Source organism: Gouania willdenowi, chromosome 10, assembly GCF_900634775.1.
Source record: "Gouania willdenowi chromosome 10, fGouWil2.1, whole genome shotgun sequence".
Lineage (NCBI taxonomy): Eukaryota > Metazoa > Chordata > Actinopteri > Blenniiformes > Gobiesocidae > Gouania > Gouania willdenowi.
Genome location: NC_041053.1, coordinates 20,872,782 through 20,894,911, shown reverse-complemented (window position 1 = coordinate 20,894,911; position 22,130 = coordinate 20,872,782). Strand labels below are relative to the sequence as shown.

At 38.3% G+C, this 22,130-nt stretch overlaps 2 protein-coding genes across 2 annotated transcripts; one reads left to right on the top strand and one right to left on the bottom strand.

Annotated features, from left to right (window-relative positions):
- Window positions 1-6,029: 6,029 nt before the first annotated feature.
- LOC114471246 (regulator of cell cycle RGCC) lies at window positions 6,030-10,855 on the bottom strand. The gene is made up of 5 exons (XM_028459925.1): window positions 10,715-10,855; window positions 9,809-9,976; window positions 9,120-9,200; window positions 8,474-8,536; window positions 6,030-7,862 (listed from the first exon to the last, which is right to left on the bottom strand). Exons 1-5 carry the CDS (start codon window positions 10,734-10,736, stop codon window positions 7,855-7,857), a joined length of 342 nt encoding a protein of 113 aa, XP_028315726.1. The 5' UTR covers window positions 10,737-10,855; the 3' UTR covers window positions 6,030-7,854.
- Window positions 10,856-12,818: 1,963 nt separating this feature from the next.
- Window positions 12,819-16,092, top strand: pcdh20l (protocadherin 20-like). Its single transcript, XM_028459923.1, has 2 exons — window positions 12,819-12,889; window positions 13,359-16,092. Exons 1-2 carry the CDS (start codon window positions 12,842-12,844, stop codon window positions 15,873-15,875), a joined length of 2,565 nt encoding a protein of 854 aa, XP_028315724.1. The 5' UTR covers window positions 12,819-12,841; the 3' UTR covers window positions 15,876-16,092.
- The last annotated feature ends 6,038 nt before the right edge of the window (window positions 16,093-22,130 follow it).

The window sequence follows — 22,130 nt, the reverse complement described above, 5'->3', positions numbered from 1 at the left end:
CGCTAAATCTGGCCCTCTTTTCAAAAAGTTCGGACACCCCTGCCTTAAGTGAAAGGGTTTAAGTATTTTGGGAACTTGTTCACAAGTAAAGATAGGACAGAGTGGGGCATCAATTGTCGGATCGGAGCAGCGCCTCCAGTTATGCGGATCCCTACCTGTACATTGCGGTGAGGTAAGAGCTTAACCAGAATCCCTCTGTTTACCAGTCAATTTATGTTTCCACACTCACCTATGGTCATGAGCTTTGGGTGATGACTAAAAGAATAATATCACAAATACAAGTGGCCAAAATAAGTTTTTTCTGGAGATTTGCCTGGAATGGCTGAGTGAGGCCATGGCAGCGGCTTCTCCACGTCCAAAGAAACCAGCTTAGCTGGTTCGGCATCTAGCAAAGACATTTCCTGAACGCCTCCGATGTGTGCTGGGCATGTCCAGATGGTAGGAAACCCTGAGGCCAGTCATAGATACACTACATGGTTTTTATCTCTCAGCTGGCCTGGGCACACCGTGAGACTAAGAGAGCTTATAGAAGTGGCTGGGGAGTGGACCATCTGGGCTTCTCTGCTGAGGATCTTGCCCCCACAACCCAGACCCGGATAAGCATATAGCAGACAAAAGTCAGTTTCAAAAAAATTCTGATACTGTGCAAAGATGTGTATTTCGAAGGAAAAAAAACAACAGCAGCAACAACAAATGTGCAAACATTTTTAGATACTGTGCAAAGATGTGCAATAGAGATGTAACGATTAATCGTAAGGCAGTTAAAAATCGATTCATAGGTATCAAGGTTCACATCGATGCTGTGAAAATTGAATCGCAGTACTTTTTTTAACCAGCAGAGGGCGCTAACCAGAAGTCATGGCGGCGGGCGAAATCTGCTAATACTTTCTTTCTGGCCACCTTCTACTCTTAAACATATTCATAAATGATTCTTTACAGCTTTAGCACCAAAAGAATGTCTGTAATATTAAGTGAATATCTGTAAAAGTCACGTTTTTCTATTAACTCTGTCTGCTAGCATAGCATCTCTTCTTCACTGCACTTAGCTGCATGCCAACCGACCACTGGGTTAGCATCGCCCTCTGCTGGTTCAAACAAATATCTGACGCAAATATAGTGCAGACTGTTTTTTGTTTTTTTTAAGGTTCAATTGTTAAGTCACAAAATACATTTTCAGTTGCACTTTAAAAAAAAAAAAAAAAACTATTATGCAGTTTTGTATTGTTTACTATGGAACCAGAATTTAAACGAATAGGCTTCTTCATTTGTATTATTCCTGTATTTATTTCATTCAAGATTTATTTTTAGTTAAATTGCATTGTTTGAATAGTTCATCAAGGGATTCTTTTGACAATGAAAAATAAAAGGAAAATAGTAGTATTTTCTAGTTTTTTCCCCCCCAACAAAATAAAGGAATATTTTTCAGTCATTTAAGCACAGTCCCATTTTGTAAAATGAATCGTGAGAGAATCGTATCGTGAACCCAGTATCGTGAATCGAATCGTATCGGGAGTTGAGTGAATCGTTACATCCCTAATGTGCAACATAACAAACTCATTTTGAAAACAACAAATATTAAATTTAATGTCAAACTGTTTCTTTGTACAACACATTCTTGAATGTCAAAATACCAATACGCTGTACAACAAATTGGTACACTGATTTCATGGGTAGAGCTAGTATGCTGTTAGCGAAAATCTTAAAGCAATAGCTGTAGTAGCTTGTGGAAAGAAAGATTATAGCTCTGCCTTTTAGAGCATATATGCACCTCACGTTCACATCTCTGTAGAAAACTCAATTTTAACTTTCTTTGCCTACAGCATTCATTGTTGAAATGGCTCTGACTTATCCAGGTGATGCTTAGCATACTTTATATCTCCACTTTTGTGATGAGTTAAAGTGAGGCTTCCTGATGACTGAACCAGGTAGGCTGTTTGTATAGTGCAATTGCTATTTCATTTTCCAGTTGATCAATTATTTATGGCATATTGTCTGTTTACTAATTCCCCCTGCAGTGCCCAAACCTTTTCACACCACTTTAATATCTCACATGACTTCACCAGGTCCCGTTTTTGATTTAAGCTATCCTGTGAACTCTGCTTCAAATAAGAAATCATTGAGGTTGAGCTGGCTAACTCCAAGTTCGAGCATTGTTAACTAGGAAAGAGTTGCTCTGGTTTCATCAGGCTAATAACAAAAGACTGTGCTCTGCATGCTGAAGTAATCTTGGTCTGATAGCTCCACTGCACAGGCCAAATCTCTGCTAAATGTACTCATTGTCTGATAACAAGTGTCTCCTTTCTTTTACAGTAAATTACAGCTTCATTAGCTTGTTAACTAGTTTAAAACAAACCAGCTTTGTGAGGAGGGATTTTAGTGACGTTAATTATCAAGATATCTTAGCTTAAACGTGAGGCCCGTGATGGATAATATGTAATGTGTATCTTGTTCACTCAGAACCGTCTTATCCTAGAACCAATTCATCCTAATTTGTTGGCTAATGGATTCAGTTCATTCATCCTTTGTCTGTCTGCAATCCAAACAACAAGTGACTGACATGTCGCCATCTTGCTTTGGTCTGCTGCCAATCAAACATCCATCTGATAGTAATGAGCAGATAATCAATAGGGAGGTGTTCTCCAAAGACCACCTGATGCAATGCTTCAGACCTCACCGCAGAGCAATCCAATGAATGTCTTTAGCTGCCAGCAGACAGTACGAGTGTGAAAATAGAGCCAAATTCATGAAAGGTGGCTTTGTGTGTTCCCTGCTTTGTTATTGTTTCTCATTTTTACTGTAAAAACAGGATGGGCTCATTGTCTGTGAGGGAAGTTCCATCAAGTACAAACCAACTTTGTTTTTGCTACCCTGAACAGCCTCAGTCAGTCATTCTTGTCTTTTCACAAGTAGAACAGAAACAGTGACAGGTTACCTTACATCACGTGTGTGTATATCTTTATTGTTCAAACTCTCTTATTTCCCTTTTTCTAACTCTTTTGGTTCCTCTAATTCCTCCTGGCTTTGTGGCAACATTAACTTTGAAGCTAATTTGCAGCACTACACTCATTTGTTTCCCTCTGTGCCCAGGGCAGAGACAGCTCTTGTCTCGGTCAGTGAGGTTAAATAGAGGGACAGAGTTCAGCACAAAGATGAGACTATCTGAAAAAAAAATCCTTAATAAGACCCTAAACAGACAAGGGACATTATCTCATGTGTCCAGCCTTTTTTTCTCTTTCAGGGTCTTCACTGACAACCTGTCAGAAAATGGCTTCACCCAGGCAGTCCATTCATAATACATCAAGTGGTCATCAGTAAGCTGTCTCAGGACTTCTGAATAAAAAGCCACTGCTGTGGTAGGCAGAGATCTGTTACCAACGGACCCAAATTATTATCTATGAAAGAATAAAAACATAGCATGTTTTTGAGTTCTTTCTTTTGGCACTTTCTAAAACTGCTTTGCAATATTTTGATGGCCAAAAAATAAGTATGCATAAATCAACTGGATTACTGGTGATTTTCCTTTCAAGTAAAAAAATGGTTTTGTTCTGTCAAAACATGCACCCCATCCTTCTCCAGTGGCTTCATATATACTCCAGTGAAAGAACAGTAGAAAAAAAATAAAAAGATGAAGAAAAGTTCCTCTGCGTGTGACCAAAGCAGGACTTCCTTTGTTTAGTTCAAAGCTTTCATACATGCAAAGGAAAAAAAATTAAATTCACACAGCCTAAATGAGCATTGTTTCCGTGGGCCCATTTGACGCATTTCCTTTATAAACTGTCTTCACATGGTGTCTGAGCGATGTTTGTGGTTTTCCTGAGTAGAAGTGAAACACTGTGATCAGCCGTACAGGAAGCAGAGGAACAAACAAAAGAATGTGGGTAAAGGGCTCCAGAGACTTGTGGTGTGACACAAGCAACAGGACTAGAATAAAATGTAAGCACAAACCAAAGTTGGCTCAAAGTAACCTTACAGCACACTGGGCCCTAATTTGACAGCACAAGACATTGCAGAGCAAGACACAATCTCAGTACAGATGTCGTCCCTTTAAGTACACACACACACCTAAAGATTAGTGATGTTGCTAAGTATATGATATAGTGGGTCCTTTCTTATCAAAGACTAAATGTTATGCCAGTACAAGTGTATAAAAAACTATATTATCCATATGATACCATCCCTTAAGATCACACATTTGGTCCACTCACAAAAAATGACCTAATGAAATGAACAGGCTTTCAATGTGTACAACCCACCCCTGAACCAGCACATATTTGCCTGCCAATGTGTACCGACAGTTGTAACAACTCTAGTGCATTACCAGCATCTCTACTGCTTGAAATAGTCACTACAGAAACCCCAGTAATAAACATCTGATGTCCACTGGAGCGCCATATCACATCCATCTTGTGTCAATCAGTATGGGACCACATCTGTACGTCGACACGACGTTCGAAATGGGTTGGCATCTGAAAGTCATGACCACGACCTGGTCTGGACATTGATATGACGTTCATTATTTGAAGCCATTTCTGCTCACTTCTCATATGAAATTAAAACAGCCTTGCACACCCGCACACAGACACGTAAAATGCGTGTGCATGTGCTTGTTTTTATTACAAATCATTATTCAGTATTATCTACAGTCACTAAGTAGAAATCCAGTTGTATTTCAGTAACATTTATAAATCATGCTCTTTGATCTTTTCAAGAAATAATGTAATGTTGAGTCTGTTGTAATTACAAACACAAAATTAGATACAATATCATATAAACATTATAATACTCCCAAAGTGGTTATCAAAATGTGTTTTTAATGCTGTATTAATCTTTGTCATACATACTCTACTGATCAAACGTGTTAGAACACCACACTTCTTCCTGTTTTGATACTGAAAATTATTCAGTTTATTGTGCCTTTGCACTCTGAATTGAAAGCATAGAACAAATAGGCAATTTGAGTTGAAAAATAAATCATGGAATCCATGAACAATACTGCTCACCTGATGCTCATGAGGGTCTAGTACCACAGTGTGTTCCAACACTGCTTTTATGGCGCATTCACACCAAACGCATCCAAAGAGTCAACAGCGTCAGGTTTACATAGACAATTTATGGTGGACGCGCTTCTAGGGAGAATTGGAGGTCAAGCTGTGTATACCGCGCCTCCTGTGCGGCGCGTTTTGAAGCTTTTCGCGCGGCGGCGGCGCGTCCAACGCTGACGGATTGTTGAACTTTTGGGGCACATTTGACTCCTGAAAAGCATTTGTTGTCAACGCAGCATTATGCAGACAGGGTTGTAAGACAGGGGGTTGTAAGTAACCAAGAAAAGTTGGAACACCTGTAGGAATTAGTAGCACCAGCTTTCAAAACTGATTCAACCTTCATTGCTGCAGAACAGCTTTACATTGTTTACCCACTTTGTTTTCCTTGAAAAATTCCCATTTGTATAATTGTGAAATGTAAATAATTTTTTAGTTTTGGGTAACCAAACCTTTTTTTTTAACCTCTGGCTAATCAGTACTTATCATTGTATCATTTCAAGCTATTCATTCGACTTGCACAACTTGAATTGTAATAAATAACTGGAAAAATTAGGGTGTTCTAAAACTTTTGACCGGTAGTGCAGTAATCGAGGAAATTAAGTTGGTAAACATTTCAAATAATTTATGGTTATATAACTGTACTTTTGAAAAATGCTGTGGGTAAAATAATTCACATTTGGCTTTGTTTTTTGTCATCAAACTGTCTAGATTATGCCAATGTAAATTGACCATATGCTGTGATTTGGCATATTTACATGTCAGTAAACAATTGAGAGACAGTGGTCGAGTAACGGTTAGGAAGGGTGCTTGAAAGCTGAGGGCCACGGGTTCAAATTCAACCTGGACCATTAATCTTTTTTGTTCGCAGAGTAAAAGTTTTCGGATGCGAGACAACTTCCAAAAAAGAAACACCTGCTGGAGACGTCTTCTCAACTTTGGACCAACGCGTCATTTGAAAGTCGGCTTGCTCAGTGGGAAGGCTGCATCCATGTTCACCAGTGACTTGTCAATTCAAATCAATTTTATTTGTATAAAGCAAATTCCAACAAAGACATCTCAATGTGCTCATCAAAATATAAAATTAATAACTGAATTCGAATTCATTTGGGAAAACTTAAATTAAAACTTTTGATCACGGGGGGCAATGCCCCGCTCTGCCCCCCGCAAACTTTGCGTATCAGTCACTTTGCTACTTGTTCAAAGCTGAAATTAGTCAGAGAGACCGAGACGGAGGAAGTCTTTCTATTGAATCAATCAGACATTTAAAAAACACACATTAAATCAACAGGAATAACAATTCAACACAAAAAAAACAAGACATTCATCGTGCACAGATGTGGCCTTGGTGATTTACGTCATGCACAGAAGTAAATCACCAAGTCGAATTTACTTTAAAAACAAATTTCAATAATTTCTATCATTCAAACTTGTATCTTGCACTGTGAACCTTGAAGCTCTCAGTGCCTGGAGTATTGAGATATGAGATAGACAAAACCCCACCCTGTGAATTTCAGCTAAAATTCAATACGGCTTCTGTTTTCATTGATTAAAGTGTTCAATGAATGTGTTTGATGTATGAGTTTTAATCAGTGGTTTACATATATGTAGTATATTAATGGTAAAGGGCGCTCATATTTCTTTATTTCTTTTAGAGTTTATAGATATTACGGTTTGAAAGTTTTATTGCTTCACAGACGACACACTACAAAATCCTTGATCAATGTTCATAGGTGTCGAAAATAGGCATTTGTTTTCCATTTTTAGCTGTCCGATTTCATAAATGCGAGAACATCGGGTTTAAATGGTGAACTGCTGTGTATATGTGGTAACAACAGAAAAATGCTTGTTATACGTCATGAACTTCCTGCAGAACACCAACATATTTGAAATCAATACCTTATGCCTGTTGACATTAAAGTAACATTTAGCCATCATTGGGCTGTTGTTAGAAAAGCAGGATGTGCTCACCACTGTACTTCCTCTCATAACTGGCAGTCTAGCTGATTGTTAAGTGCTGCTATAATATAAGGACTCTCTGAACTTTATTGCTGGTAAGAAGAGATCAGCAATTCAGATAAAGCTCAACTTTAAGACCTCCAGTGAGCGTTATGTTACGCGCCACTAAAATTACAGTTTGACTCCAACAGTCTGTCAAAGGGAACCAGAGCTGGATTTAGCATTAGTTTAGTACATACTTCTCAAGTTCACCTAAAAAAACACACGTGAATAAATCAATATACTTCAGCTTGTACAAAAGGAAATTATTCTAGGGTCCAAAATGCAGCTTAGTGTGTTTAGAGGGATATCCAGTTAGGCCTTGAGTATTTATTACAAAAATGAATGTGCTTTATTTACAGATAGAAACTTCTGTACAACTGCTCGATTAAAAAGAAAAGAAAAAAAATATCAGCAAGAACTTTTGGTATCACAAACCATTATTGATAAATTATTATAGCGGTAAAGTGCAGGTGCAACTTTAAAAATCATTGTTTGGAACAATATAAAAGATTTAAAATGTGGCCTTTTCTCTTACACCATAACTACTTCATTCTAGAAATGTCACACTTCCGGGATCTGATGCTGCAGGGTTGTAAATATCATTGACTTAGTGCAGCCCAGTCAGAAGTCGAAGGGTATTCTTGCATTTTGTGTAGAGCAGCTCTTTGCACTTCTGAAGTTAACCTTTCCCCTGATGCAGCAAGTGGAGCATTTGCTTCTGGTCTGCTTTGGTATAGAGCTCCGTTTCAACTCAGCCAAGGCCAGGCGTGTCATCACCAGCTCATTTAACCCCTGCTTACTTTTTCTGATTTGTTCACATCTCTGCAAGAGAGAGAGAGAGAGAGAGAGAGCTGAAGAGCTCAGGATCCACAGTTGAAAAAGAGACACACAAGTACAGAAAGCATGCACCAACGCGTAGGAGCTACTGTATAAAGAGATACAAGGGGTGTTACAATTAATTTGCTGCATTAATTCCCTCTGTGTCAAGAGCAGTGATAGAGTGTATGTGTTGTTCCTTGTGGCCTGTATGTATGCACAAGGTGAGGCTCATGTTTATAGGCCTCTAAAACACCACTGCTGTGGTGCTGATAGTGGGATCATGACGCTCATGCAGTCAAGTACCATTATCACTAAAGGGCGTGAGGATAGTCTGCCTGTGAGCCCCCTAACATAGTGTTTACACATAAAAGCTGCTCAGAGATAGGCAGGAGTGTAGAGGAAGACAACAGGCTTTAAAGAGGGGGTTACCACCACTACTGTGGCATGCTCTGTTGTTGATGTCGTCAAAAACATCAAACATTAATTCTGCTGCCAGAGCACATAGCAACCTGCTGGCGTATCAGATTAAGTGGGGAAAAGTGTTTTTTTTTTTTTAAGAAAAAATAAATACAAATGAAACCATGAAAATAAGTAAAAAAGAAAAAAAAACACACCTGCGAGTTCCTGGACCAGTGTGTCAATAAAACTCTCGAGTTCCTTTGTGTCTCCCATCTTTGCTGTAGAAAAAAAACAGGTTGTGATGAAGTTTGAAGGAAAAAAACAGTAATGGAACATTTGCTGGAAAGAAAAGCAGCCTACTATAATGTTTCTTTTGAAAGCGTAATCGTACATTTTTGGGTATTATTTTTTTTTTGGCTGCACTCTCTTAATGAGAGCAGGTCATTGCATTGATTTTATCCTCACAAAATGTCATTTTACCAATAGATATTTCAGATGAAATATATGGTCTCCTAAACCACCTCTGTTATATTTTTATTGTTGAAAATACATTAAAGTCTGCATCTTATACCGACTTGGATACACAGCAACAACAGTTCATTTGTTAATTTGTGTACACACTGCAACCGATCTCCTCGCAACAAAACAACACAAAAAGTCCCTGCAGGAGGCTTTGAACAGAGGGTGCTGGGACATCATAGTCACACTGGCAAGGGCTTTGTAGTGTAAAAACAAAAGAGCTCGCAGCCCAATGTTGTGGGTTTGTGTGTGGTTGTGATAATGATCAAAGCAACATGATAGTAATCACTGAAAGCGCGAGGGCTAGCTGGATGGAGATAGGCTGATAAGATGCTCTAGTACCTTTCGGGGCCTGCATTACGCCTGCTTTGTGAAGCTCCTCTTCACTCGTATTCAGACTGTTCCCCATCGAAGCCTCACTGCCTGAAGGGAAAGGGAGGTGCGAAGGGATTAAAAGGAGAGCACTAAGGAGAGTCCATGCAAATGAACAGCAACAACAAAAACAATTTCAGCACAGATCAGAAGTTGCACATAATAATAAAAAACATGCAATAAAAAGAAGGTAAACGCCTTTTTAATGCCACTGACTCCCATGCGTCAATTTACGAGAGCCGCTCGTCTGTTGAAAAAGGGCAAAATCACTTTCAATAATGACAACACAAGGGAGTAGGAAAAACCCACTTCTTTTATCTCATAACTGGCCGCAAATGAACAACAATAGCAGCATTAGAAAAAGATCAGTTATCCATAATTGCAGTTAATTTTTGTACACAGCCTTTGTCATTAGAAAAATGGATCCTTTAAATGGACATGTGCTTTAATATGTCCTCTTGTACCACGACATTAATGCAAATTAAAAATGTCAAGCTACAATTGTTTGAGCAGAGAATAAAAAGGCCTATTTGGACACTCAACCACCAGCAAAGGTAAATGATACACTAAATAGTGTTAATCCTTTCATTAACTATGTTTTAGGCAAACAGTACCCAAATTATTGGGGCATTATACTAAAGAATTTGTTTTCAACTCACTGTAATCTGAGTCATCCACTCCACTATCATCTGCCAGGCCTGCCGAGAGGCTCTTGGCCTCATGTAGGATGTGTTGGTAAGCTTCTGCCCTGCTTGGAGGAGCGGCCCTCAGCTCCTCCACCACATCCTGGAACTCCTGGAGCAACTCACTGAGCTCCAACTCCAAATCTGTGGAAAAAGTGAGCATTGGAAAGAAATCACACACTGCACTGGAAGAATATTTGGGGATTTATGTAATACTATAGCAGCAGTAATTCAAAACTATTTGACAAAAAAAAACTATTTTATTGGGGGAAAATGGTGTTTTTACTAAAGTAAAACCTACAAAGCATGGAAAGGGAATGTTTATAAGTAATGTTATAAGGTAGAAAAACCTACAAAATAAATAAAAATAAAGGCTGAACATGCAGCTTTACTTCTGAGGGCTGAACACTAATCTTTATCAAGTTAAATCATAATATCCCTAAATACCCATATTTCAGACAAAGTAACAAAACTAGTTAACCTGGGAAAAAAAAAAAAAAAAAACATAAGAAAACAATATTCAAGTGCACTTTGGCTTTATTGGAGAACATCCAGCTTCACTTTATTTAATAGACGAATCCAATAAAATGTATATTGAGCTAATGATTCCCAAAACCTCCAGGGTAATCATCCAGAGTATTATCTCAGAGCAGATTGAATAAAAGATTTTAATTTAACAGTTTAAGCTTTTCAAAATTATCACAAAAAAAAGTTATTGTCAGGTTTAACTAATGTGATGTGAGGCCTAAACTATATCTGGCAAGTCTTTAGACGAAAAATGTGAATAAATTGTCTCAGTGTAACCCAAGTGCGTGCTGTCGGCTGTGATCATCATCACTGTAATCATTTATATTTAATGGTAGCAGTAGTAGTGGAACTCACCTGTAGTAAACACTGACGACATGCTGCAACTGTGAAATAAAACTCCGCCGAGCTGCTGCTATTTGTCTGGCTTAAGCTGTCAAGTGCGCCTGTAGTTTTATTTTGAAGGTCTTCCTACCCACGGGTTAGCCAATCAGGAGCGACTGATGGCTCAGAGGTCCTGAGTCGGAAACAGAGGGCGGGAAGTCTGAGGGGAAACGGTTACACCCATGGATGGCGTAGAAAGAAGTATTATGCAATAGTCTGAAAGTTAAAGTTTTCTTCCTCGTGACTTCTTGTAAAGACAGAAATAGATACTTTCCTTTGCTCTTTCGAAATGAAAAGCAGATGTTTCAGAGGTAAAATTAGAAAAGGCAGAAAAATGCAGAGTAAAGAGCTGAAACAACAGGATGAACAATGGTCTCCGAAAAGCTTTCATATAATAAAAACAGTTAAATAGGTTGAAATTAGTTATGAGACAGGTAGAACATGATAGTTGAAAGACTATGAACAAGGCTGAAACATACTAAACTGAAAAAATATACCATTTTATTTAGGTAGGACAAAAAAAACTGACAAAAGTTAGGAGTGTAAAAGCAGGTGGGAAGTCTTCTGGAATAATTTAAATAAATCTGAAAATAATTAAAATCAATTAAAGCATGTTATTTAACAAAAGCACTCAGAGTTCAAACCTCAGCCAAGCGGCAAATATCCTCTTAGTCAGATATTCTCAATTATTTGGATCAGTGATCCAGATCATGGAACCATGATCATTTACTCTGTAAAGGCTTGTAAGAAATTTCTATCCTCATTAATAACAATACAGTGGGTCCAAATGTATTGGTACCCCAATATTTAAAAAAAATTGTGATGAAAAGCGTAATTAGTATCCGATCTGGATGAAACTTGGTGTGGTAATTGAGGAACCAACATGACAGAAGTGAGTAAAATTTCATAACGATCCGACAATAATGGCTGAATCCTTGAAATTTCACCAATGGTGAAAGATAAGGATTTTTATTTTTTCAAACTGACCCAGAATCAGTACACTGATCCTACAAATTCCATTTAATAGAATATTCCATGGCGTAAAGTTGATCCTTTGTTTGGTTAAAATCTCCAAAGTACTTTTGATGTAATCAAATAAGTGACAGTGAAAACATTACCTCCTTGGCAGGGCTAATAATAGCATCTTTAAAATGTACTTAAGTATATAATTACTAAAGTACCAGTATTCAAAAAATCCTGTTCACCTCTGATGGCTGATGAGTGTACATTTCCATATCTGATCTAGTGTAATATATTTACGCCTATATTTGTACATGGGGTGTAGCTAATATTTAAGGAAACACCCCACAAGGTTTACAAAAACGTAACCGTGTTAATATTTTATAGAATAGAATATAAAAAAAAAATATTCAGTTCCCTTTGCATTACTTATTTCTGCCCAGAGGGGGTATCAAATCTCTTAGAGTAGATCTGATAATAAAGGATATATACACACTTAATTATGTAACTTTTCTTAAAATAGCGTTTTGTTTTCCCCACTGTGATTAACATAAAAGTAACCACTGCTGTCAGAAGCTATCAAAACGTTTCAAGATGCCTTTTCTCTCAGCTTCTATTTTGTTTTATCTGTAAGTTACATTTTCCCCTCAAATTAAAGTGAACAATACGCATTGTATAATTTGTAATGCGCAATGTAAAAACTGACAAGAATTTACAATTGTGGGCTTTGGGACCAAGAAAGTAAATTAGTGTGTGCATTTGAAGATTTGTCAGACAAATATGAAAATCAAAAGCAGATGGTAGATTTGCTGCCACCTGTTAGTTTTTTAACTGTGTAAGCATATTTATGCGGGCACAAATATACGCTTGTCCAGCATAACTTTGACGCAACCTAAGCACACAAGTTTCATTCTAACACAGCGTTTTATTCTTTCTATGGCCAGGTTACAACAAAACATGAATAGAATTCATGCAGGCAAAACCTGTTGTTCTTCTAACGTCTCATGTGTCACACTGACATGCAAGGTAAATGTTGTAGGAGGGGCATGTAATGAATTGTGCCCTCAGGTTTAGATAGCTGCCTCTGTCCCTGGTGTTCACTTGTTACTGTGGGGACATAGGTAACATGTGTGGGAGCCAATGGGCCATGGGACTCCTGATAAGATGAACTGGGCAGGACTAGTGCAGGTCAGTGATCCAAGAGATTATTTATCCCACGCAGGAGTCACCACAGTTGTACCTCAGCTTGTCTAATTAATATGAAGGTATACACAGTTTGCATGCTCATCAAAACTATGAAATAATTATAGAAATAGAAATATGAATCTAAACTAAAACTGAAAAAGGAAAGAAACATTAAATAAATTTTGGACTATGTCTGCCACATGCAAAAATATAGATTAAGCATGTTGTTGTTTTTTGAGTTTGCCAAGCATGTCAAAGTAATTGGATGACGCGATCCCGGAGCATCACATTACCTCCATTGTACAACTAACTTCTTTCAAAAGAGGGCATTTGTGCATGAACTAAAGGCATTACGTTTTTCACTCAAAGTAAAACATGTTTAGCTCTCTGAGTTCAAGTAAGACAAATTAATTTTCACCTGATGAATATTTTATCACCTATTACAGTTGTTTTTGTTTTCTCTCTTTGCCAGAATCTGCTCCTTGTGGTCCACATCAGGCAGATTGTATGTGTTTCTTTACAGTTTTCCATTCCAGAGGAGCTGGAGCCTGGTACACTCGTCGGGTCTCTTGATAAACACTTTCCACCTCCATTCCAACTGTTGACCCAGGAGTATCTGTGGATGGATGAAAAAACTGGGAATTTTTACACAACTGAGGAGAGGATGGATCGTGAAACCCTGTGCCCAAAAGTGACGAACGCTGAGGACTGTTTTATTCTACAAAATGCTATTGTGGGACCCTCAGGGGACCTTATCCAGTTTTCTGTGATCATAGAGGACATCAATGACAATGCACCCTATTTTGAATATAGTGAAATACATCTCAATATACCAGAGGATGTGGCTGTGGGGACTAGTTTTTTACTGGACGAACAGGCTCAAGACAAGGACAGTGGTCATAACGGAGAGCTGCAGTACCATCTAAAAGACTCAGGTGGATTTTTTGGTTTAAAAGTAGATGGCCCTTCAATTGAAATAGTTGTCCAAACTGCTCTGGACAGGGAGACACAAGATGTGTATCAGATGCATTTAGTGGCCACTGATGTCAGCTTAGAGTCTATAAGTGCCACATCAACTTTAATCATCACAGTATCAGATGTCAATGACAACTGTCCAAGCTTTAGCTCTGACAACCCTCAGAGCATTGTCATTGCAGGAGAATCCCCTCAAAACATGGTGGTCGCACAGATCAGAGCATTAGACCCAGATACAGCTCCAAATGCTGTCATCACATACTCCTTCAGTCCCAAAGTGTCTGAGCGGGTCAAAAAGCTCTTTAGCATCGACAGCCTCACCGGGCACATCAGACTAACACAAGAGCTCCAGAGTGACAAGTCGGAGGAGCTGGTGTTGAAAGTGCAAGCTAGTAGCCAGCATTGCCCCCCAGCAGACACTCAGGTAACCATATCTGTTCTCCCAAAGGCAAACCAAGAGCCCACAATCAAGATCGGTTTCATAGTGGAGCATCAAAACCAAACTATGGTGTTACCAGAGAACCAGCCCCCCACCATCTTAGCTGTTTTAGAGCTAGAGGGTGACAGCAGCTCTAAAGGCTCATCTCTTGCCATCGAAGGTGAAATGTTTTTCACTTTGAGCCCACAGAATGGAAAATATCTGCTTTCTACATCAAAGCCTTTGGACTATGAAATGAAAAGTGAGCATCACATTTCTGTAATAATGCATGAGAGATCAGCTGAAGGGTCAATGATAATTGCTTCCAGGCAGGTGATCAGGGTGTTGGTGGGAGATGTTAATGATAATGCACCACAATTTACCCAGTCTGTGTACCAGCTGAAAGTAGAGGAAAACAACCAGGCCGGAAAATCACTGCTGCAGCTCACAGCTTCAGATGCAGACAGCGGACACAATGGCAGGGTGACCTACACACTGGACACATACTCATCCACCGTCTTTACCATTGACTCTATGACAGGTGAACTTTTTGTGTCCGCTCCACTGGACAGGGAACAGAGTGATGTGCACATAGTCACTGTGTCAGCTCGAGATAACGGGTATCCTCCCATGGAGTCCATGGCCACAGTATCTATTTTTGTTCTGGATCAGAATGACAATCCCCCAGTTTTTGTAACCCCGCACTTCATCTTTTTCATCCCTGAAAATGCACCGCCATTTGCCCAGGTGGGTAGAGTGGATGTAAAAGACCCAGACGAAGGAGAGAATGGGAACACAGAACTGAATGTTTTGAACAGCCAGGGACATTTTGTTGTTGACAATACCCAGGGGACACTACACACCACCACCAACTTGGACCGCGAGACAAATGACCGCTATGAACTCTTTCTGCTGGCAAGTGATCATGGACAACCAATCACTTTAACATCTACTGCTCGAGTGACCATCTTTGTGGAGGACATCAACGATAACCAGCCCAAAGTGATCCTCCCCAGCAGTAACTCTTCATGCATGACTGTCCCTCCAAGTACCCTTGCAGGTACTATGGTAACAAAGATCTACGCCATTGATGAGGACTCAGGATTGAATTCTGAAATGACATACTCTGTGGTCACACCATCACAAAACAACAGTCCCTTCCTGGTAGATATAAAGTCAGGCAACATCACTTTAAGTCAGCAGCTTCTACACAAACACCTAGGGATGCATCACCTCTTTGTCGTGGTCAGAGATGGAGGAAAACCAGCTCCCCTTTACACCACTGTGTGGGTTAATCTTTTAATCAATGACAGCAAAGAGCCCTGCCACTTGGACAGGGCTCCCACATGGACAGGGACGTCAGAGTTTGCTCAAACTCCATCGATGGCTTCAATCTGTGAGATGGAGACAACCAGATCTGCTAAAGTGACATTGTTAATAGGCTTAGGGATGATGCTTTTATCCACGTGTTTGCTAGTGGCTACAGCTGTGCTATATGTGAGACAGAGAAGAAGTCTGAAGGAGAACAGGAGGAAGTGCAGACAGGAGAATGAAATTTCCCTTCCGCTCAAAGACAAATATTACTCCAATGATTAACGGAATAAGATTAAAAAGCATAATGTAATTCCTCTCTTAGTTCTAAAGAAAAAAAACAGTGTAAGCAAAAGACTGACAACAGGCAAACTGAAATATTGCAGTAAAATAAAGTTGATTTTGTAATTAAGATTCCAGTGAGGCTTCACTTAGGCTTATAAAAGTGATTTGATAGTTCAAAATTGTAGTAGATGATTTTCCCCAAACAATCACAACTACATTTAAACTCTGTGGCTCAGTGAACTCCCAACCACTAGCACACATACAGCTCGAGGCACCTGAGCACAATGCAAAAGAAAAGTGGAAACATCAATCAATATCTCTATAAGATACTGTTGGTATCCTAGTCACTATGAGTCTATTTCAAATAAGAGATGTGTACTTAGAAACTGTTCACGCTGTGACCAACAGTGATTGTATTTTTGTAACTGATGCAATAAACGATGAAGACAGCCAAAAGCAAGACAAAAATGGGAGAAGGTCGCTGCTAGTTTGAGAATTTGAGATGAGTCAGTTAAAACGATTCTAGGATTCTCCGATTTCTAACTCGCCACATCTGTGGGGGTTTAAGGTAGTTAGACACATAAAAGGGCTTAATGTTCCTCCAATGCAGGGGGGTGTTGAAAGTCTCTAAAGAAGTACCTCTGAGGTGGGTTCAGCTGACAGGCACACCAACATCTCATGTCACTGCCTCACACCTGTTACTCGATAGCTCAGTTTCTCACCAACTGCATTGGATTGCACCCAAATGAAGAAAAAAAATCTAGTGTAGAGCTCCCTGCAACCCACCAGGCATGTTTGAATAACAGATGTTTAGAGAGAAATCTCATTGTGTTCAAAGAAACCTTTACAAAAGCAAGGCACTCTCATGGTTTACTGATGCATTTGTATGCTGAGTAACAATTGATACCAAATCAGGTTAAGCAAAGCATAACATCACGGGAATGTGCACAATTTTGATTTAAGTCAACAAATCTGTAAACATAAAAGGAATTGCACACTAATTGTTATAGCTTTACCAAATGAGAATTTTCATTCTGAGATCAAATTAGGTGTTTATGGTGAACCTTTGTGCAATTCCTTTAAGAAGCACCTAAGACAGAACCAAGACTCAGCCTGTGAAACACATTGTTCACAAGCCTGGTTAGTGGAAAACAAAACTTGTATAACACAAGCGGCGTCTCAGTGGATTTCTGGGCTTCCAGCACCAAAATAAATTATCTAATAGGGCTGTGCTGCGAGATCAGCTTTGTCTAATGAGCACTCTAACAAAATCCAACACACATGGGTTATTGTATAATAAATCAGTGAATCTGATTAGATTTAAACAAGTAAACATTAAAATTATTAGAAACCTGTGGCATTGATTTAAAATGGTAGTAAATTTATATCCACCCAGGATTAGAATTAAAGATGTATTTATTAAGTGAGTGCATAAGGGTCACTTCAATTACTCCAAAGCATGTATTGCATGGTGGGATAAATCCATAGTGCCAAGTGGGTGCTGTGGCAGGAGAAAGTCTGCCATCTACTGGTCATGACAGAGGCCATCTCTGTCTTTTTTATCTTAGATTTTTTTTGCCAGGGGGAGCAGATGAATCACAGGACAATCTGCCTTACTCATGTCACCTGAGATCACTGATGTTTCCTGTTCCACATTCAGCGCATTTCATTCAAATCATATTCAGTTTTTAATCTTTCAAAGCTGAGCATTTGATAGGAGGATTCTTGAGCTCACAAAAACTGACTGGCATCAACCCAGATATCCAGTGGATTATTTTTTTTTCAGATTCAAATCAGGGCTTTTCACGATCACATGTTACATAACAATCTAGTTTAATTAAAATGCCACTGATGTTTTATACTTATCAAAGCAGCCTTATAGTGAAGCTGTAAAACAGGCCTACACCCGTTACTTCTACTTAGCTGACACGCTTAAAGGGCATTATCTGACTTTATCTAGCACATGTTCATGTTGCGTGAGTGACATTTTAAGCATACTTCATCTTGTTTTTCATTTTTTTTTTACAACATTCAGGCCAAATGGAACCACTCTAAGGAGAAATGAGTTCAAAAAGAGATCACACATGCAGCAAGGGATGTACATCGCTGTTTATCAATGGGACTTGAACACTGCCATTAAACATATTGTCTATGACAAGTCTGAAAACAATCATTTCACTCTGCAAGGCCGTTGAAGCCAACATAATGATATGATCCAATAAACACATGCAATGCTTTTTAACTTTTATGGTGAAAAAAACAAAAACTCCTCATTATAATCTTTGCCCAATTGTACCAGGGAAACTTGATAAACAATGTTTCTCTTCTTCATCTCTAAACAAACAAAAAAGGTTGTTTTTTTTTAGTTCATGAAAATATTCATTCATTCATTGATAATGAAATTACTACTGTATGCATTCAAAGCTGGTTCTTCGATCGAGATGTGTGTTTATTATGTCTTTTTTTATATATGTATATAAATTCAATCTCAATAAATACATGAAAACACTGAAAGCTTGTCATGTTGAACTGTTACAGGCCACATGCATCACCTTTAGGGCTCACCAAAGGGCCAAAGCCCACACTTTGGGAATTAGGCTAACACAGACATAGGCAACTCGTGGCCTGGGGGACACATATGGCCATCTGTCTTGTTATGTGTGGCCCCCAAAGTAAATGCACAAATTGACTACAAAAAGACACAGAGTAACAGGAAAAAACACAAAAGGACAACAGATATACACAGACATTACTCCAGAAACACACAAAAAAAAGACATAAAATAAACAAAAGGACAAGAAATCTACACAAACTGAAAACTAAATTGCACAAAATAGTACACAAAAAACCTAAAACAGCAACAATAAAATTAACAATACACAAAAGTGACCCCAAAAACCCATAAAGACAACAATAACACAAAGAAATAACTCCCAGAACACACAAAATCAAAGAAAAATGCACAAAATGATGGAAAATAAGAGAAAACAGGAGCACTCAGAAAGTGCAAACCTCCGCCAAGTTTAGAGGAGCAATGTCACCAGCAGGTGTTGCTTTAGAACCAGCCAAACATCCACATTAAAGCAGAACTAAGTAACTTTTTTACCATAAGAAATCCTTATTATAGTCCCTGTGAGGGTAATACAACTGTTTATGGGGTGATTGGGGGTCTTTCACCCCCCCCCACCTTTGTTCTTTCCTGTAGGTCGGCCATTATTCTAAATGCTGAAATTAATGTTGATTATGTGGCCCTCGGGTGCGGCAATCACATTTTTGTGGCCCCTACTGTGATAAAGGTTGCCCATCTCTGTTCTAATGGTTTTGTGAAGCATTTCTTCACAAATCTACTTTGATACTCTTGCTTTATCTACTGAACTGACAGCTCTGTTGATCATGTGCTGAAAAATCACCATACATGGCCCCAGGAAGCAGAACTGTAGCATACTATCTATTTTTATAGAGCAGAAGGAAAACTTTTATAATATCAGCTTCATTTACTCCAGAATGGTTTTATCTTCAACAATGCAAAAATCATCTTTCAAAGTCAAAACTTTCCTTATTTTTTGTACTCTAGACATTATTTGTGATCTGGGTTTCTCGGCTCAGAAGTAAATCCTAGTTTTGACAAGGATCAAGTAGGGGTCCATCCAAGGACAGGTTGCATGTTAAACCCAGGGCAACACACACATCAGCAGACAATCACTGGCACACATAATTCAACTGTAATGTCAATTTATCAACCTGACATACTTGACTACAAAAGGGATTTAAAGTAGCTGGAGAAATCCATTACACATTAAGGGAGAACATGCAAACTCACACCGAATCCACAACTTTCATAAAAATGAAGCTACGCTTACCATTAGCAGCCCAACAAATAAAAAATACTAATACCTGTCATTTAAAGTACTACTGAATATTTACCTGTACATGTAACTAGTTGACTGCAGTACACTGTGCCTTGTGATGTGTTTTTGTCAGACTCACTCACATCATTGAGAGACCACCGTCTATTTAATCTCTCTTTTCCTCTCACTATAAAAGAAATTAAACGTTTCACATTTCAAATAAAAATACATTTTAAAAATGTGTTTTTTCATGACTAAAAAGTAGTAGCTGGCAAGAGTATATTTGAATAAAATAGTGTTATGGACTTATCCTCTTTGACCTTTATATTGCCCACAAAAAAGAGGTTTTTTAATCATGTGACATAATTAAATATTTCTTTCTTTCTACTCATTCAAATTGCTTATTGGGGCTACTGAGTTGTTGTGTAAAGGTGAAACAATGTATTGTGTGACAAGAAATCATAAAATTAAACCTTCATCAGATGTATCATCTAGGGTATGAGTAGTATTGAAAAGGGGGAGGGTGTAAAAAAAAAAATGCACACAAGCTACTACACACCAGATTGTTATGATTTGTTGTAATTTTCCTATATTCATATTAAGTAGAAAAGGTCATACCTAGAGTAGTTATGCAAGTATCTACAGGGTTAAAGTCAAATAAAAGCATGGTTATGATTGCAACTGCAATTTATTTTCGTCTTTTTTCTTTGCAGAAAAAAAATTATCTTTTCAGTGCATCGTCCCACCCCTATTGTGGTGTGTGTGTGTCGTCGTATCATGTAAATTGGGTTTATATGGACTTAATGAAGCCCGTCAAGCCAAATTAAAAATGTAAGACCCCAGAGTCCAGTGGAACAGCTGAGAAATTTGATGCAATGCAATGTACCTCTCCGATGGCCATAACTAATAGGAGCAATTTAAGGTTAAATGAATAAACGTCACTATGCATTAATGGCCATAAGAGATCAAATAATAAATGTAATTCATTGCATTTTGAATTGTTTTTGTTTGTAATATTTTAATTTGTAACATATAAACCCTTTTTTATTTTTAATGATCCATCATCGCAGGGGGAAAAGACAGGAATAGGATTACGTAGAGCAGGGTTTTAATTGCGTATTATTAAGAAACAACACTGCATAGTTAAAGGCATCCTCCACTGTTTTTACAAATGTGGCCTAAAACCTTTGAAAAGTCCTTATTAGAAGATCTATGCTTAACAAAACACATTATTTTGCACCCTATTCATTTTATTAACTTTTAAAGAATGGGACTACTTTACCCTGTGCACCACCATGTTGAAATGACGTCATTGATGACACCAATCGCCCCTTTCAGCCCATTCTATAGGAGGTAAAGCATTCAGGATCATTTAGCAGCTTTTTCAGTCAAAATGACAATGTGTGCTGCTTAGGTTGCTTTAAAGATCAGTAAAAGCTAAACTAAAATTAAAAAAAAGTCGATGTAAACCTCTTTTGTGTACTAAAATTTGATGAACAAAATCTGTGAGCCGAAAAAAATCTGTAAGCACAGGGGGCGACAGTTCCAACTCTGCTGTTTCGTAGACGGCATGAAGAAGATATTTTGTTTATCAAATTTTGGTAAACAAGAGGTTTACATCAACTTTTTTCACTTTTGCTGATTTTTAGAGCAAACCAGAGCAGAACAAGTTGTAATGTTGACTGAATGCTTCACCTCCAATAGAACTCTCGAGGTCGACCGATATATCGGCAGACCGATATATATGGCCATTTTTCAAGATCAACCATCAACCAATTTTTTTTTTTTTTTTTTTAGCACTTTAGAGTAGCCATTAAAGGAATACAGAAAGAACATAAAGAACATCCATTTGGATGTATGAATATACAACAAAAATAAAGAAGTAATAATAATAATAGCATGTGCATGGGAGAGGGAGAAGCCAATAGGCTTACAATTAAAAAGACGATAGAATAGGATAAGGATACTGCAATATAAGTGGTTAATGAGAGTTTACATCACTCCAGTTAAATTGAATAAATACAACCCTGACATTCCAGATACTTGTACAAAGTGTAATGAAGAAAAGGGTACACTTTTTCACTGCATTTGGGAATGTAGGGTAATTCAGTCTTTTTGGAATGCAGTTACACAAACTTTAAAAGACATCATCTCAAAAAGCTTAACTCAAGAACCTGCTTTTTTCATTTTGGGAATTTATCCAAACTATCCCAAATACGCTAAATGTGAACGGATTCTTATTGACATTGGTTTACTACAAGCCAAGCTTCTGATTGCACTGAACTAGAAAAGCTATAGGGCTCCCAGTATTGGTCAATGGGCCAAACAGATGTTGACAATTCTACCACTGGAACGGATTACATATCTTCTGAAAGGGAAAAGTGACTTGTTTGAATCCATATGGAGG

What these genes read in the sequence shown, in the direction of transcription:
- LOC114471246 (XM_028459925.1), bottom strand. Translation starts at nt 10,736, where the DNA reads ATGTCGTCAGTGTTTACTACAG. An exon ending in GTCGTCAGTGTTTACTACAG is followed by an intron (nt 9,977 to 10,714) that starts GTGAGTTCCACT and finishes CTTTTTCCACAG; the next exon opens with ATTTGGAGTTGGAGCTCAGT. An exon ending in AGTGGATGACTCAGATTACA is followed by an intron (nt 9,201 to 9,808) that starts GTGAGTTGAAAA and finishes CTTTCCCTTCAG; the next exon opens with GCAGTGAGGCTTCGATGGGG.
- pcdh20l (XM_028459923.1), top strand. Translation starts at nt 12,842, where the DNA reads ATGGGCCATGGGACTCCTGATAAGATGAACTGGGCAGGACTAGTGCAG. An exon ending in ACTGGGCAGGACTAGTGCAG is followed by an intron (nt 12,890 to 13,358) that starts GTCAGTGATCCA and finishes TCTCTTTGCCAG; the next exon opens with AATCTGCTCCTTGTGGTCCA.